The 15,245-nt window shown below is 44.4% G+C and overlaps 2 protein-coding genes across 2 annotated transcripts in view; one reads left to right on the top strand and one right to left on the bottom strand.

The window, feature by feature from the left end:
* LOC144697912 (uncharacterized) overlaps positions 1 to 15,245 on the bottom strand; it is a 294,824-nt gene that overhangs the window by 235,751 nt on the left and 43,828 nt on the right.
* Positions 1 to 15,245, top strand: part of LOC144697444 (uncharacterized) — a 111,144-nt gene that overhangs the window by 89,899 nt on the left and 6,000 nt on the right. Inside the window, 2 exon segments of the mRNA XM_078569422.1 lie at positions 10,136 to 11,324; positions 13,241 to 13,242. Coding sequence (XP_078425548.1) covers positions 10,551 to 11,324; positions 13,241 to 13,242 — 776 coding nt within the window. The 5' untranslated portion in view covers positions 10,136 to 10,550.

Consider the following 15,245-nt stretch of genomic DNA (forward strand, 5'->3'; position numbering starts at 1 on the left):
AACTAAAGACGAATTGATAATTTATCATATAATTGCAGTCAGTATTCAATTAATCAAATCTAGGGAATAATGATAAAGCTAACTAACAATGGGTTGAAACAGTGAAGAAATCTGATTTTTTCAGTAAATTAAACCCTGAGGTGTTTAGATAATAAGAGTTAAGAAAAACATTTTTGTTAATTCCCTCTAAAAATAAGGTGACTTCAGCACAATAGAAGAAGCTGATTGGTGGGTAGCTGATGAATCTTTATTTATTTTAATGGTTAGCTTATTTTGTTTAAATGAGTTAATAATCAGATAAATAAAGGCATGGCAGGGCATCTGATTCCTGTAGGGTGCGCATCCAGTTCCATGTGGGAAAACCAGGATGCTTCTCTGTGCTGTACAATCACAAGTGCAGGAAATGTCATCACCTGGTGCAGCAGGAAGCAAAGGGGAATGGCCAAGAGATGTTTTTGGGACTACAAGGCTGTTTCCGGTGGAGTTCTGGATGGCTCAGCACAGGATCCCATACTTCTGTGGTATATATCACTGATTTAGACTTTAACATGGGGACATGATTAAGACATTTTCAATCTTGTCATTAACAGTGAGGAAGAAAGCTGTAAACTGTAGGAAGGTGTCAATAGAATGGTCAGGTGGGCAGAAAAGTAGCAAATGGAGATCAGTCTGGAGAAGTGTGAGGTAATAATTACATTTGGGGAGGGCAAACACGGCTTAGAGAAAGGATATTACTGGTATGATAGTGAGAAGTGTAGGTGAACAGAGGGACATTGGAATGCATGTCCACAGGTCCCTGAAGGGCCAGGCGAGGTAGATAAGGTGATTAAAAAGGCAGACAGGATACTTTCTGTTATTAACTGAGACATAGAATACAAGAACAGGGAATATTTCTAGCATTTTTCGCTGATGAAAGATCACAGACCTGAAACTCCTCTCTCTCCATAGATGCTGCCAGAGCTGCTGAGCATTTCCAGCATTTTCTGTTTTTATTACACGATCAGGGAGGTTATACTAGAGCTGAATAAACTACTAGTTAGACCACAGCTGGACTACTGAGTACAGTTCTGGTCAGTGCATTACAAGAAGGATGTGTTCACACCAGAGAGGGTACAGAGGAGATTTACGAGGATATTGATAGGAATGGCGAATTTTAACTATAAGGAAAAATTGGACAGGCTGGGGTTGTTTTCTTTGGAACAGAGGAGGCTGAGGGGAGATTTAACTGAGGTGTATAAAATTATGAGGGGCCCAGATAGAGTGGATAGAAAGGACTTATTTCCGTTAACAGAGATGTCAATGACCAGAGGGCTTAGATTTAAACTAATTAGCAGATGGTAACCCCCAGGATGTTGATAGTGGGGGATACAGCGATGGGCAATGGTTGGATTCTCTATTTTTGGAGATGGTCATTGCCTGACACTTGTGTGGCGTGAATGTTACTTTCCACTTGTCAGCCAAAACCTGGATATTGTCCAGGTCTTGCTGCATTTGGACATGGACTGTTTCAGTATCTGAGGAGTCACGAATGGTGCTGAACATTGTGAATTGTCCTGATGAGTGCAAGACAAAAAGCTTAGTCATGTCTCTTTTTTCAGCAATCTCCTGTAATGTGGCTGGTGTTGACTATTTTAATACATCAAATAAATCAGCTTTGTTTCAAATATACAGCATGTCGTGTGTTTGGTCTCTCTGAGATATCACGAGCGTGTTCCCCTAAATCCACTCAGGTAATGTCTTCAACAGGAAACCAACAATTAAACACATCACATCAAATAATTGGCAAAAATCCATTAGGAAGATGAGGAACCATTTTTTACTCAATAAGTTATGACCTGAGACATTCTGCCTGAAAGGGGATAGGAGGCAGATTCAATAACAACTTTCCAAAGTGAGTTGGATCTCCAGTTAAAAGGTAAAGTTTGCAGGGCTCTGGGGAAAGGGCAGGGGAGTGTGGGCTAATTGGCAGCTCTTTCAAAGGTGATCACAACCCTATAAGGCAGCTCTATGTCGACAGGAGAAAGGCTGGTGTTCAACTCCCCGAGAATCACAAGGAAGTTATGAGAAATCAGAATAAAACACTGGTTCAACCTCAACTGGAGTATTGTGTCCAATTCTGGATTCCACACTTTAGGAAGGATGTGAAGGTATTGAAGAGGATGCAGAACAAATTATTGAGAATGGTTCCAGGGATTAGAAACTGCAGTTATGAGGATAGATTGGTAAAGATGGGGCTGATCTGTTTAGAGAAAAGAAGATTAAGAGGAGATTTGATAGCAATGCTCAAAATCATGAGGGATCTGGACAGAGTAGACAGGGAGAAAATATTCCTAGTGGCAGAAGGGCTGAGGACCAGAGGACATGGGTTAAAGGTGAATTGAAAAAGAAGCAATGGTGACATGAGGAAAACCCTGTTTTGCAGTGAGTGGTTAGAATCTGGAGTGCACTGACTGAGAGTGTGGTGGAGGAAGGTTCAATCATGCCTTTCAAAACAGAATTGGATAATTATCTGAACAGAAAAAATGTGCAGGGCTACGATGAAATGGCCGGGGAGTGGAACTGGCTGAGTAGCTCTTTCGGAAAGCTGGCGTGGGCATGGACATGATGGGCCGAATGACCTTCTTCTATGCTGTAACCATTCTATGATTCTAATGAAGGCTTTGGGGAAAGGGCAGGACTCATTGGCAGCTCCTTCAAAGGTGGTCCCAGCCCTACAATGGAGCTCCATATTGAAAGGAGACAGTCTGATGTCCAACTGTCCAAGAATAAAGAAAAATCTTAAGAACATAAGAACTAGGAGCAGGAGTAGGCAATTCAGCCCCTCGAGCCTGCCCCACCATTCAATACGATCATGGATGATCTCATTTCGGCCTCAACTCCAATTTCCCGCCCTCCCCCCAAAACCTTTCAACCCGTTACTAATTAAAAATCTGTCTATCTCCTCCTTAAATTTATTCATCGTCCTGGCATCCACTGCATTCTGAGGTAGTGAATTCCACAGATTCACGACCCTTTGAGAAAAGTAATTCCTCCTCATCTCTGATTTAGACCTACCACCCCTTAGCCTAAAACTATGGCCTCTCATTCTAGAATGCCCCACAAGGGGAAACATCTGCTCATGTCTACTTTATCTACCCCCTTTAGCATCTTATATACCCCAATTAGATCTCCTCTCATCTTTCTACACTGTAGCGAGTATAGGCCTAAACTGCTCAATCTCTCCTCATAAGACAAGCCCCGCATCTCTGGAATCAATCTAGTGAACCTCCTCTGACCTGCCTCCAATGCAACAACATCCTTCCTCAAGTAAGGACACCAAAACTGTGCATAGTACTCCAGGTGCGGTCTCACCAATGCCTTGTACAGTTGCAACAACACTTCCCTATTTTTATACTCTATTCCTTTAGCAATAAATGCCAAAATTCCATTTGCCTTCCTAATTATCTGCTGTACCTGCATACTAGCTTTCAGCGATTCATGCACTCGGACACCCAGATCCCTCTGCACTGAAGTTTCTCTCCATTTAAATAATAAGTCGCCTTTTTATTCTTCTGACCAAAGTGGATAACCTCACACTTATCCACATTAAACTCCATCTGCCAAATTTTGGCCCATTCACCTAACCCTTCCATATCCATTTGTAAATTTCTTATTTCTTCATTGCAGCTTACTTTCCCACCTATTTTGGTGTCATCTGCAAAGTTAGCTATCGTACCTTCTATCCCTGAATCCAAGTCATTAATATAGATTGTAAATAGTTGGGGCCCAAGGACTGAACCTCGTGGCACCCTACTAGTTACAGCTTGCCATTCAAGGAGCCCTTCAATTCTCTGTGAATGTCTTTCAAATGCTGACAGATTCCTTCCTTCTTTTGAAATTCCATTTCTTTGTACCAGGGATGCAGACAGTGCTGGACACAGAGGGAGCAGCAAACCTGGTTCAGAGTGGACACGCTGGGTATATCCCTCCTTAAGTAAGGAGACCAAAACTGTACACAGTACTCTAGGTGTGGTTTCACCAATGCCCTCTACAGCTGTTGCAAAACTTTCCTACTTTTATACTCCAACCCTCTTGCAATGAAGGCCAACATTCCAGTTACCTTCCTAATTTCTTGCTGTACCTGCATGCTAACTTTTTGAGATTTATGTGCCAGGACTCCCTCTGTACTACAGCATTCTGCAGTGTCTCTCTACTTAAATGATTTCTGCTTTTCTATTCTTCTTGTCAAAGTGGAAACCCTCACATTTTCCCAAATCATGCACCATCTGCAAGTGTTTTCCCATTCACTTAACCGAGCTCTTTGTCTCTTCACAACTTGATTTCCTACTCATCTTTGTATTGTCAGCAAATTTGGCTGCAATACACTTGGCCCATTCAACCACGTCATTAATATAGATTGTAAATGGTTGAGGTCCCAGCACTGATCCCATAAGACCATAAGACATCGGGGCAGAAATTAGGCCATTCGGCCCATCGAGTCTGCTCCTCCATTCAATCATGGCTGATAAGTTTCTCAACCCCATTCTCCCGCCTTCTCCCCATAACCTTTGATCCCCTTACCTATCTCGGTCTTAAATACACTCAATGACCTGGCCTCCACACCCTTCTGTGGCAATGAATTCCATAGATTCACCATTCTCTGGCTAAAGAAGTTTCTCCTCATCTCTGTTCTAAAAGGTTTTCCCTTCACTCTGAGGCTGTGCCCTCGAGTCCTAGTCTCTCCTACTAATGGAAACATCTTCCCCACGTCCACTCTATCCAGGCCTTTCAGTATTCTGTAAGTTTCAATCAGATCCCCCCTCATCCTTCTAAACTCCATTGAGTATAGACCCAGAGTCCTCAAACCTTCCTCATATGTTAAGCCTTTCATTCCTGGGATCATCCTCTGGACCCTCTCCAAGGCCAGCACATTCTTCCTGAGATATGGGGCCCAAAATTGCTCACAATATTCTAAATGTGGTCTGACCAGAGCCTTATAAAGCCTCAGCAGTACATCCCTACTTTTATATTCTATTCCTCTCGAAATAAATGCCAACATTGCACTTGTCTTCCTAACTACTGCCTCAACTTGCAAGTTAACCTTAAGAGAATCCTGGACTAGGACTCCCAAGTCCCTTTGCACTCCAGATTTCTGAATTCTCTCCCCATTTAGAAAATAGTCCATGCCTCTATTCTTCTTACCAAAGTGCATGACCTCACACTTCCCACGTTGTATTCCATCTGCCAATTCTTTTCCCATTCTCCTAACCTGTCTAAATCCTTCTGCAGCCGCCCCGCCTCCTCAATACTACCTGTCCCTCCACCTATCTTTGTATCATCTGCAAACTTAGCCAGAATGACCTCAGTTCCTTCATATAGATCATTAATGTATAAAGTGAAAAGTTGTCCCAACACTGACCCCTGCGGAACTCCACTAGTCACCGGCCACCATCCTGAGAAGGACCCCCTTATCCCCACTCTCTGCCTCCTGCCAGACAGCCAATCTTCTATCCATGCTAGTACCTCGCCTCTAACACCATGGGCTCTTATCTTACTGAGCAGCCTCCTGTGCGGCACCTTGTCAAAGGCCTTCTGGAAGTCCGAGTAGATAACATTCATTGGCTCTCCTTTGTCTAACCTGCTTGTTACCTCCTCAAAGAATTCTAACAGATTTGTCAGGCATGACCTCCCCTTGATGAAACCATGCTGACTTTGCCCTATTTTACCATGCACTTCCAAATATTCTGAAATCTCATCCTTAATAATGGACTCTAAAATCTTACCAACGACCGAGGTCAGGCTAATCGGCCTGTAATTTCCCATCTTTTGCCTCACTCCCTTGTTAAACAGGTGGGTTACATTTGCGATTTTCCAGTCCTCTGGGACCCTCCCTGACTCCAGTGATTCATGAAAGAACACCACTCACACTTCCACTATCTCTTCAGCTATCTCATTCAGAACTCTGGGGTGTAATCCATCTGGTCCAGGTGATTTATCCACCTTCAGACCTTTCAGTTTTCCTAGCACCTTCTCCTTGGTAATGGCCACCATACTCACCTCTGCCCCCCCCGACTCTCTTGAATTTTGGGGATGTTACTCGTGTCTTCCTCCATGAAGACTGAAGCAAAGTACCTATTCAGTTCCTCTGCCATTTCTTTGTTCCCCATTATTACTTTTCCAGTGTCATTTTCCAGTGGCCCAATGTCCACTTTTTCCTCTCTCTTACCCTTTATATATCTAAAAAAAACTCTTGCAATCTTCTTTTATATTACTGGCTAGTTTACCCTCATATTTAATCTCATCCATCCTTATTTCTTTTTTAGTTTTCCTCTGTTGCTCTTTGTAGGCTTCCCAACTCCCTGGCTTCCCACTGCTCTTCGCCGCATTGTATGCTTTCTCTTTAGCTTTTATGCTGTCCCTGATTTCCCTTGTCAGTTATGGTTGCCTTGTCCTCCCTTTAGTATGCTTCTTCTTCCTAGGGATTAATTTTTGCAGTGTCTCCCAAATTACTCCCAGAAACTCCTGCCATTGCTGTTCCACTGTCTTTCCTGCTAGGCTCATCTCCCAGTCAATTCTGGCCAGCTCCTCCCTCATGCCTCTGTAATTGCCTTTATTCAACTGTAATACCGTTACATCTGATTCCAGCTTTTTCCTCTCAAATTGCAGGGTAAATTCTATCATATTATGGTCACTTCCTCCTAAGGTTTCCTTCACCTTAAGCTCCCCTATCAAATCTGCTTCATTACACATCACTAAATCTAGAATTGCCTGTTACCTAGTGGGCTCCACCACAAGCTGCTCCAAAAAGCCATCTCGTAGACATTCCACAAATTCCTTTTCTTGGGATCCACTACCAACTTGATTTTCCCAGTCTACCTGCATATTGAAATCCCGCATGATCACTGTAACCATGCCTTTCTTACACATCTTTTCTATCTCATGGTGTATCTTGTGCCCCACATCCTGACTACTGTTCGGAGGCCTGTACATAACTCCCATTAGGGTTTTTTTTACCTTTGCGGTTCCTCAACTGTACCCACACAGATTCTACATCATCTGACCCTACGTCGTTTCTTGCTATCGATTCAATTTCATTTCTTACTAACAAAGCAACCCTACCCGCTCTGCCAACCTGCCTATCTTTTTGATAGGATATATATCCTTGGATATTTAGCTCCCAGTCCTGATCCCCCTGCAGCCATGTTTCCGCGATGCCCACCACATCATACCTGCCAATTTCAATCTGTGCCACAAGCTCATTTACCTTATTTCATATACTGCATGCAATCATATACAACACCTTCAGTCCTGTATTTCCTGTCCCTCTTCTCATTGTCATCCCTTTATCTGATGTGCTTGAAGTTAGATTCCTAGCCCTTTCCAAACACTCTGTCCCATTTTGTGTTCTGGAGAATTTAATAGCCTCTCCTGGGCTCTCCTTCCTTTTCAGTTTTTTCATAGTTTTCCATGAAGTTGAATCCACCCCCCCACATGCTAACCTGCTGCTTTGTTTCCCATTAGTCATACTGCTTGGAGTTTTACCCTTCCATTCCCCCCGACTTTCTAGTTTAAAGTTCTGTTGACCACCCTATTTACCCTTTTCGCTAGAACATTGGTCCCAGATTGGTTCAGGTGGAGACTGTCCCAACAGTACAGATCCCTCCTGTTCAAATACTGATGCCCATACCCATGAAATGGAACCCCTTTTTCCCACACCACTCCTTTAGCCACGTGTTTACTTCCCTTATTCTCGCGTCCCTATGCCAATTCTCACGTGGCTCGGGTTGTAATCCGGAGATGAGAACCCTTGAGGACCTGTTCTTTAATTTAGTTCCTAGTTCCTGATAATCCCCAAACAGGTCCTCTTTCCTAGTCTTACCTATGTTATTTGTCCCGATGTGGACCACAACAACTGGATCCTCCCCTCCCTCTCCAAAATCCTTTCAAGCTGGTCAGAGATGTCCCTCACCCTGGCACCGGGCAGGCAACATACCATGCTGGACTCTCGATCCTGCTTAAAAAGGATACTATCAATTCCCCTAATTATAGAATCCCCTACAACTACCACTTGTCTTTTTGCTCCTCTCTCTTGAATGGCCTCCTGTGCCACGGTCAGCTGGCTCATCCTCCCTACAGCCCTGTTCCTTATCCACACAAGGAGCAAGTATCTCGTACCTGTTGGACAAGGTCAAGAGCTGAAGCTCCTCTGTTCCTGAACACAGGATACCCCTACCTGCCTCACTTGCAGTCACACCCTGCTGACCCTGACAACTGCCCGAATTTGAGGTACTTAATCTACCAGGTGTGACTGCCTCCTGAAACAAAGCGTCCAGGTAACTCTCCCCCTCCTGGATGTGCCGCAGCATCCGGAGCTCGGACTCCAGCTCATCAATTTTGAGGAATTCCTCCAGCAACCAACACTTGCTGCAGATATGGTCACTGCGGCTCGCAATGGGATCTGCCAGCTCCCACATCATACAGCTACAACACATCACCTGCCCAGCCATCTCTACTTAGTTAATTAATTTATTAATTAGCTTTGCAGTGTTTTTTTCAAATTTGGTGCATATTTCCTACTAACCAATCAGGTCACAGCTTTCCTGTGATATCACTTTTTCAGTTTTATCCTGTGTCTCCGCCGCTCTTCTCGCGCTCTTTTATCCCCGTGGCATTCCAGCAGTTAGTCTACCAACCTGAAAATGACCCATTTATCCAGACCCTCTGTTTCCTGTTAGTTATCCAATCATCTATCCATACTAATATATCACCACAACATCTTATCACTTAGCCTGTGCAGTTAAATTTTATGTGACAGCTAATTGAATACCTTTTCGAAACCCAAATGCACTACATCTACTGGTTTCCATTATCCACCCAGCTAGTTACATCCTCAAAGAACTTTAATGAAATTGTCAAACACGATTTCCCTTTCAGAAAACAACGTTGTCTCTGATTGTATTATGACAGTGGTTGTTTCTGGAATGTTTTTCGGAGGAAGAGGACTTACACACAGTTAATTCAAACCAAAAGAAAAGTTAGGTCTGAATTTCTAGCCTGAACTTCCAGTGATGGTTTTTGGAAACTCTTTTTACAGGGGGATTTGCTAACGGAAAACACAAACCAAGCATCACATCAAGATCTGACATAGATCAGGACCTGAACATCATCAGCTTTTGAACATGGAAGCAAACAGCCCTGTTCAAAGTGGAGTGGTCAGGTTCATGTGTTCTGAATGTCCGGTAAGTCTGCCTGTCCACTCCCATTGTGTGAGTTTGTGGGAGCTCATCAAACTCTCCCGGTTGAAGCTGGACCAACAAATCGGCTGGAATTAAATGGTTCCAGACATGGAAGGAGCGTTAAACATCCTGTGAATTCTTCCACTAATTCACACTGTTCGCCAAGGGATGGGTTCAAAGAGAAACAATCACTACACTGTGTAATTTCCTGAAATAATCCCTGCTGTCTGTCCTGAATGAATCCATTTCAGTAACAAATGTTGAAATGTTTGCTCCACATCCACAGAGTTTCATCTGTTTAAAGCCACAAACAGAAAGGTCCGGTTTTCTCCTGGAGTTTGACACAAATTTGCTTTCAAAATGATGCAGAGTTTCAGCCAATGAGGTTGATCCGGGCTCAGCCCCGCCCCCTCATTCACTCCGATTGGTTGGAGGATCAGAGTCTCCCGCTCGGTCTTCCAGCCTCGTCCCCTCTTCCCAGTGGTCCGAAACCTCCGTCAATCATTCCCCAGCATTGTGACCTGGAGCATGCGCAGTGCGGGTGATGTCCAGGGACAGACGCTTGTTTGTCTCATCTTCAGGCGGGAAGGAGGCGGATAAGCGGAGGCAGCGTTAGGGGCAGTGGGTGGGAGGGGAGGCTTCACAAACACCCAGTGGAGGCCTCAACACCCCCAGTAAGAAAGTGCCGGGCCCGCCTTTGCACCGAACGGAACGGCAGCTGCGGGCTTTCTCCCGGTGCCAGGCCCGAGTGGACAAATGTGGGTTAATGAAGGAAATGCAGCAATGGATTTGTTAATGAGAAATCACCTTTAACTCACTTTACTGATCCTGGAGCAGGAAGCAGGAGAGAATGGTGTGAATTTCTATCCTGGACTGACAGGGATGGATTTTGGATTTAACCCCCTTTTACAGGGGGTTAGAAGAGGAGGATTTACAGACGGGAAAGTCAAACAGACCTGGAGCCTGAAACAAAAACAAAAATAGCTGGAAAAACTCAGCAGGTCTGACAGCATCTGCGGAGAGGAACACAGTTAACGTTTCGAGTCCGTATGACTCTTCATCAGAAGTAAGACTTGGAGCCTGATTCCCTTCCCTGAAGGATATTAGTGATGCAGTTGGGTTCGGCACCACAAATTACCAGATTCATTCAGCTCAATTTCACAACCTATGTTTGTCTTTTTGTGGTTTCTCTCTCACTCCCTCTTTTCTGTTTTAAATCAGTTTCATAGGATATTAGGAGAGGAATTGCAGTCAGGAAATTTAAATCAAACATCACATTAGGATCTGACAGAGTCTCTCGATTCATCAGGACCTGAATATCATCAGCCTTTGAACATGGAAGTAAAAAGCACCATTCACACTGAGGAGAAACCAGGGAAATGTGGGGACTATGGGAAGGGATTCAATTACCCGTCTGAGCTAGAAATTCATCAGCGCTGTCACACTGGGGAGAGGACATTTCCCCACTCTGACTGTGGGAAAGAATTCATTGATTCAACCAACCTGCTGACACACCAGCGAGTTTACACTGAGGAGAGGCCATTCACCTGCTCCAAGTGTGGGAAGGTATTCACAAAGTCAAACCACCTGCTGAAACATCAGCGAGTTCACACTGGGGAGAGACAGTTCACCTGCTCCAAGTGTGGGAAGGGATTCATTAATTCATCCGACCTGCTGACACACCGAAGAGTTCATACTGGGGAGAGGCCGTTTGTCTGCACCAAGTGTGGGAAAGGATTCGCTCAGTCATCCACCCTGCTGATACACCAGCGAGGTCACACTGGGGAGAGACCATTCACCTGCTTCGAGTGTGGAAAGGGATTCACTTGTTCATCCAACTTGATGAGACACCAGCGAGTTCACACTGACAAGAGACCTTTTAAATGCCTGGACTGTGGGAAGTGCTATCAAACTTCAGATAAACTTATGTCCCATCAACATATTCACACTGGCGAGAGACCGTTCAGGTGCTCTCACTGCGGGAGTGGGTTCAGGCGATCATCTGAACTCACTGTACACCAACGAATTCACACTGGGGAGAGACCATTCCTCTGCTCCGAGTGTGGGATGGGATTCACTCAATCAGCCAATCTACTGTCACACCAGCGAGTTCACACTGACGAGAGACCTTTTAAATGCATAGACTGCAGGAAATGCTTTAAAAGTTCTGGGGAACTGATGCGCCATCAACGAGTCCACACTGATGAGAGACCTTTTAAATGCCCAGACTGTGGGAAGTGCTATAAAAGGTCTGGGGATCTGATGTCCCATCAATGTATTCATACTGATGAGAGACCATTCAGATGCTCGCACTGTGATATTGGGTTCAGGCAATCGTCTCAGCTCACTGAACACCAGCGAATTCACACTGGAGAGAGGCCGTTCACCTGCTCCGAGTGTGGGAAGGGATTTACTCAGTCATCCCATCTGCAGACACACCAACGGGTTCACAGTGTGGAGAGACCATTCACCTGTTTAGTGCGTGGGAAGAGATTCACTCGGTCATCCACATTGATGAGTCACCATCGAGTTCACAAATAATTCCAGTGATTGGATTTTGCTGTTAATCATGTCTAGGACTGAACCATGTTCATTGGGGTCTGTTTCTGCTGATGTTAATAAACTTCAGCCCAGTTATAATGGTTAATATTTTGGATAAAAGTCAAATAAATCAACTTTGTTCTAAACGCACAGTGCGGTGAAACTTCTAATATCTCTAACAGGAGTTAGTTCCTTTTGAAGTGCTCTCCCTTTCCCCGTATCCTCCTCCTCACCTCGAACAACAACAACTCACGGAACTTCTTTGTCACTAAGATTGAGACAATCTGATCAGCTGCCTCTGCTGCTTCCCTCCCTTCCACTAACCTACCTGGAAAAGTTGTATCTGAAGCGCCTTCTTGTCCAAGCTCTGCACTTGAATCTTTCTCCAGTTTCTCTCCTATCTTCTATCTCCCTCAGCTCACCTTGTCACTGAGACCTGCCTTCGGCTTCCTTGACACTATTCTCACTAAACTGCTGACCATCCAACTTCCACATTTTAGACAATATCCTTAACTGTTCATTCTCTTTTCATACTGTCCCTCTCCCCTTTAAATCCACTGTTGTCTCTCATCATAAGAAAATCCTTCGACCCCACCGTCCTCCCCCACTCTCTTTTCTCTGACTTTGTACTTGCTGGTAAACTGTTCGATCTCTAATTTTTTTCCAGTTTGGATCAAAGGTTCCTGACCTGAAGCATTCACTCTGTTTCCCTCTCTGTAGATGCTGTTTAACCTGCTCAGAGTTTCCAATATTTTCTGTTTTGAGGTCAAACAAATATACGAATTAGGAGGAGGAGTAGGCCACTCGGCCCCTTGAGCCTGATCTAATTGAGCTGATCTAATTGTCAGCTTAACTCCACATTCCTGCCCACCCCTGATAACTTTTCACCTCCTTGCTTATCAAGAATCTATCGAGCTCTGCCTTAAAAATATTCAAAGACTCTGTGTCCACTGCCTTTTGAGGAAGTCAGTTCCAAAGACTCATGACCCTATGAGAGAAAAAACTTCTCTTCATCTCTGTCTTAAATGAGCCACCCCTTATTTTTAAACAGTGACCCCCCAGTGCTAGGTCGGATTTCCACCTAGAGTATTACAGTATTTTGTTTTTGGGTCAGAGAGGATCAGTTTTCTCTGGAATGAGACAACAGTAACTATCACCCTGTTCGACATGAAACTAAACTCAGAGATAAAAACAAAAAACTGTGGATGCTGGAAATCCAAAACAAAAACAGAAATACCTGGAAAAACTCAACAGGTCTGGCAGCATCGGCGGAGAAGAACAAAGTTGACGTTTCGAGTCCTCATGACCCTTCAACAGAACTAAGTAGAAATAGGAAAGGGGTGATTTCGAGTCCTCATGACCCTTCAACAGAACTAAGTAGAAATAGGAAAGGGGTGAAATATAAGCTGGTTTGGTGGAGGGGGGGGTGGGGGGGTGGGGGTTGTTGGGACAAGCAAGCAGTGATAGGAGGAGATAACCAAAAGATGTCACAGACAAAAGAACAAAGAGGTGTTGAAAACAAAAACAGAATTACCTGGAAAAACTCAGCAGGCCTGGCAGCATCGGCGGAGAAGAATAAAGTTGACGTTTCGAGTCCTCATGACCCTTCAACAGAACTGAGTAAAATTAGGAGAGGGGTGAAATATAAGCTGGTTTAAGGTGGGGTGGGGGTGGGGGGGAGGTTGTAGGGACAAGCAAGCAGTGATAGGAGCAGATAATCAAAAGATGTCACAAAGAAAAGAACAATGAGGTGTTGAAGGTGGTGATATTATCTAAGAGAATGTGCTAATTAAGAATGGATGGCAGGACACACAAGGTACAGCTCTAGTGGGGGTGGGGTGAAATAAGGCTAACAGGGCATAAAAGGTACAAATTTAAAAATAATGGGAATAGGTGGGAAAAGAAAAATCTATATAAATTATTGGACAAAACAAAAGAGAGGGGGATGAAACGGAAAGTGGGTGGGGCTGAAGGAGGGAGTTCAAGATCTAAAGTTGTTGAATTCAATATTCAGTCCGGAAGGCTGTAACTCCCTCCTCCATCCCCACCCCCTTTCCGTTTCTTCCCCCTCCCTTTTGTTTTTTCCAATAATTTATATAGATTTTTCTTTTCCAACCTATTTCCATTATTTTTAAATTTATACCTTTTATGCCCTGTTAGCCTTATTTCACCCCACCCCCATTAGAGCTGTACCTTGTGTGTCCTGCCATCCATTCTTAATTAGCACATTCTCTTAGATAATATCACCACCTTCAACACAAAGTGTTCTTTTGTCTGTGGCATCTTTTGATTATCTGCTCCTATCACTGCTTGCTTGTCACTACAACCACCCCCCGCCCCCCCGCAACTTCTCTCCCCCCACCCCACCCCCGACCTTAAACCAGCTTATATTTCACCCCTCTCCTAATTTTACTCAGTTCTGTTGAAGGGTCACGAGGACTCGAAACATCAACTTTATTCTTCTCCACCGATGCTGCCAGACCTGCTGAGTTTTTCCAGGTAATTCTGTTTTTGTTTTGGATTTCCAGCATCTGCAGTTTTTTGTTTTTATTAAAGAGGTGTTGAAGGTGGTCATATTATCTAAAAGAATGTGCTAATTAAGATTGGAGAGCAGGACGAGCAAGGTAGCTCTAGTGGGGGTGGGATGATTCTTTTAGATAATATCACCACCTTCAACACCTCTTTGTTCTTTTGTCTGTGACATCTTTTGGTTATCTGCTCCTATCACTGCTTGCTTGTCCCAACAACAACTCCCCCTTTAAACCAGCTTATATTTCACCCCTTTCCTATTTCTACTTAGTTCTGTTGAAGGGTCATGAGGACTCAAACGTCAACTTTGTTCTTCTCCGCCGATGCTGCCAGACCTGCTGAGTTTTTCCATGAAACTAAACTCACTGTTAATTCCCCATCAGTAACAATGTTAAACTCAAGGTTATGCTGAACGTTCAGTTCTCAGCAAAGGACTTAGCTTCATACCCTTACACCCTCATCTCAGTGAATTTCGGGCTCGGCATGATGCTGAACTCTTCTTCCGCCGTCTTCATCTCCATGCTCACTTCTTTGGGCAGGAGTCCTCTCCCCGTTCAACGGATCCTTTTACCCACCTCCAATATTCTCCCTCCACCTGGACCCCTCCCTCTGGATTCTTACCTTCTCTTGACCTTTTCATTGAGAACTGTCGGCGTGACATTAGCCGTCTCAATTTCTCTGCTCCTCTCACCCATTCTAATCTGTCTCTCTCTGAACTTACTGCACTCCGTTCTCTCGGGTCCAACCCCAACATTGTCATCAAACCCGCTGACAAGGGTGGTACTGTTGTTGTCTGGCGCATTGACCTCTACCTCGCGGAGGCTGAGCGTCAACTCGCAGACACTTCCTCCTACCTCTCCCTGGACCTTGACCCCACCACAGAACATCAAGCCATTGTTTCCAGGACTGTCACTGACCTCATCTCCTCTGGAGATCTTCCTCCCACAGCTTCCAACTTGA

This window comes from Cetorhinus maximus, chromosome 23, assembly GCF_964194155.1.
Source record: "Cetorhinus maximus chromosome 23, sCetMax3.hap1.1, whole genome shotgun sequence".
In the NCBI taxonomy this organism is placed as follows: domain Eukaryota; kingdom Metazoa; phylum Chordata; class Chondrichthyes; order Lamniformes; family Cetorhinidae; genus Cetorhinus; species Cetorhinus maximus.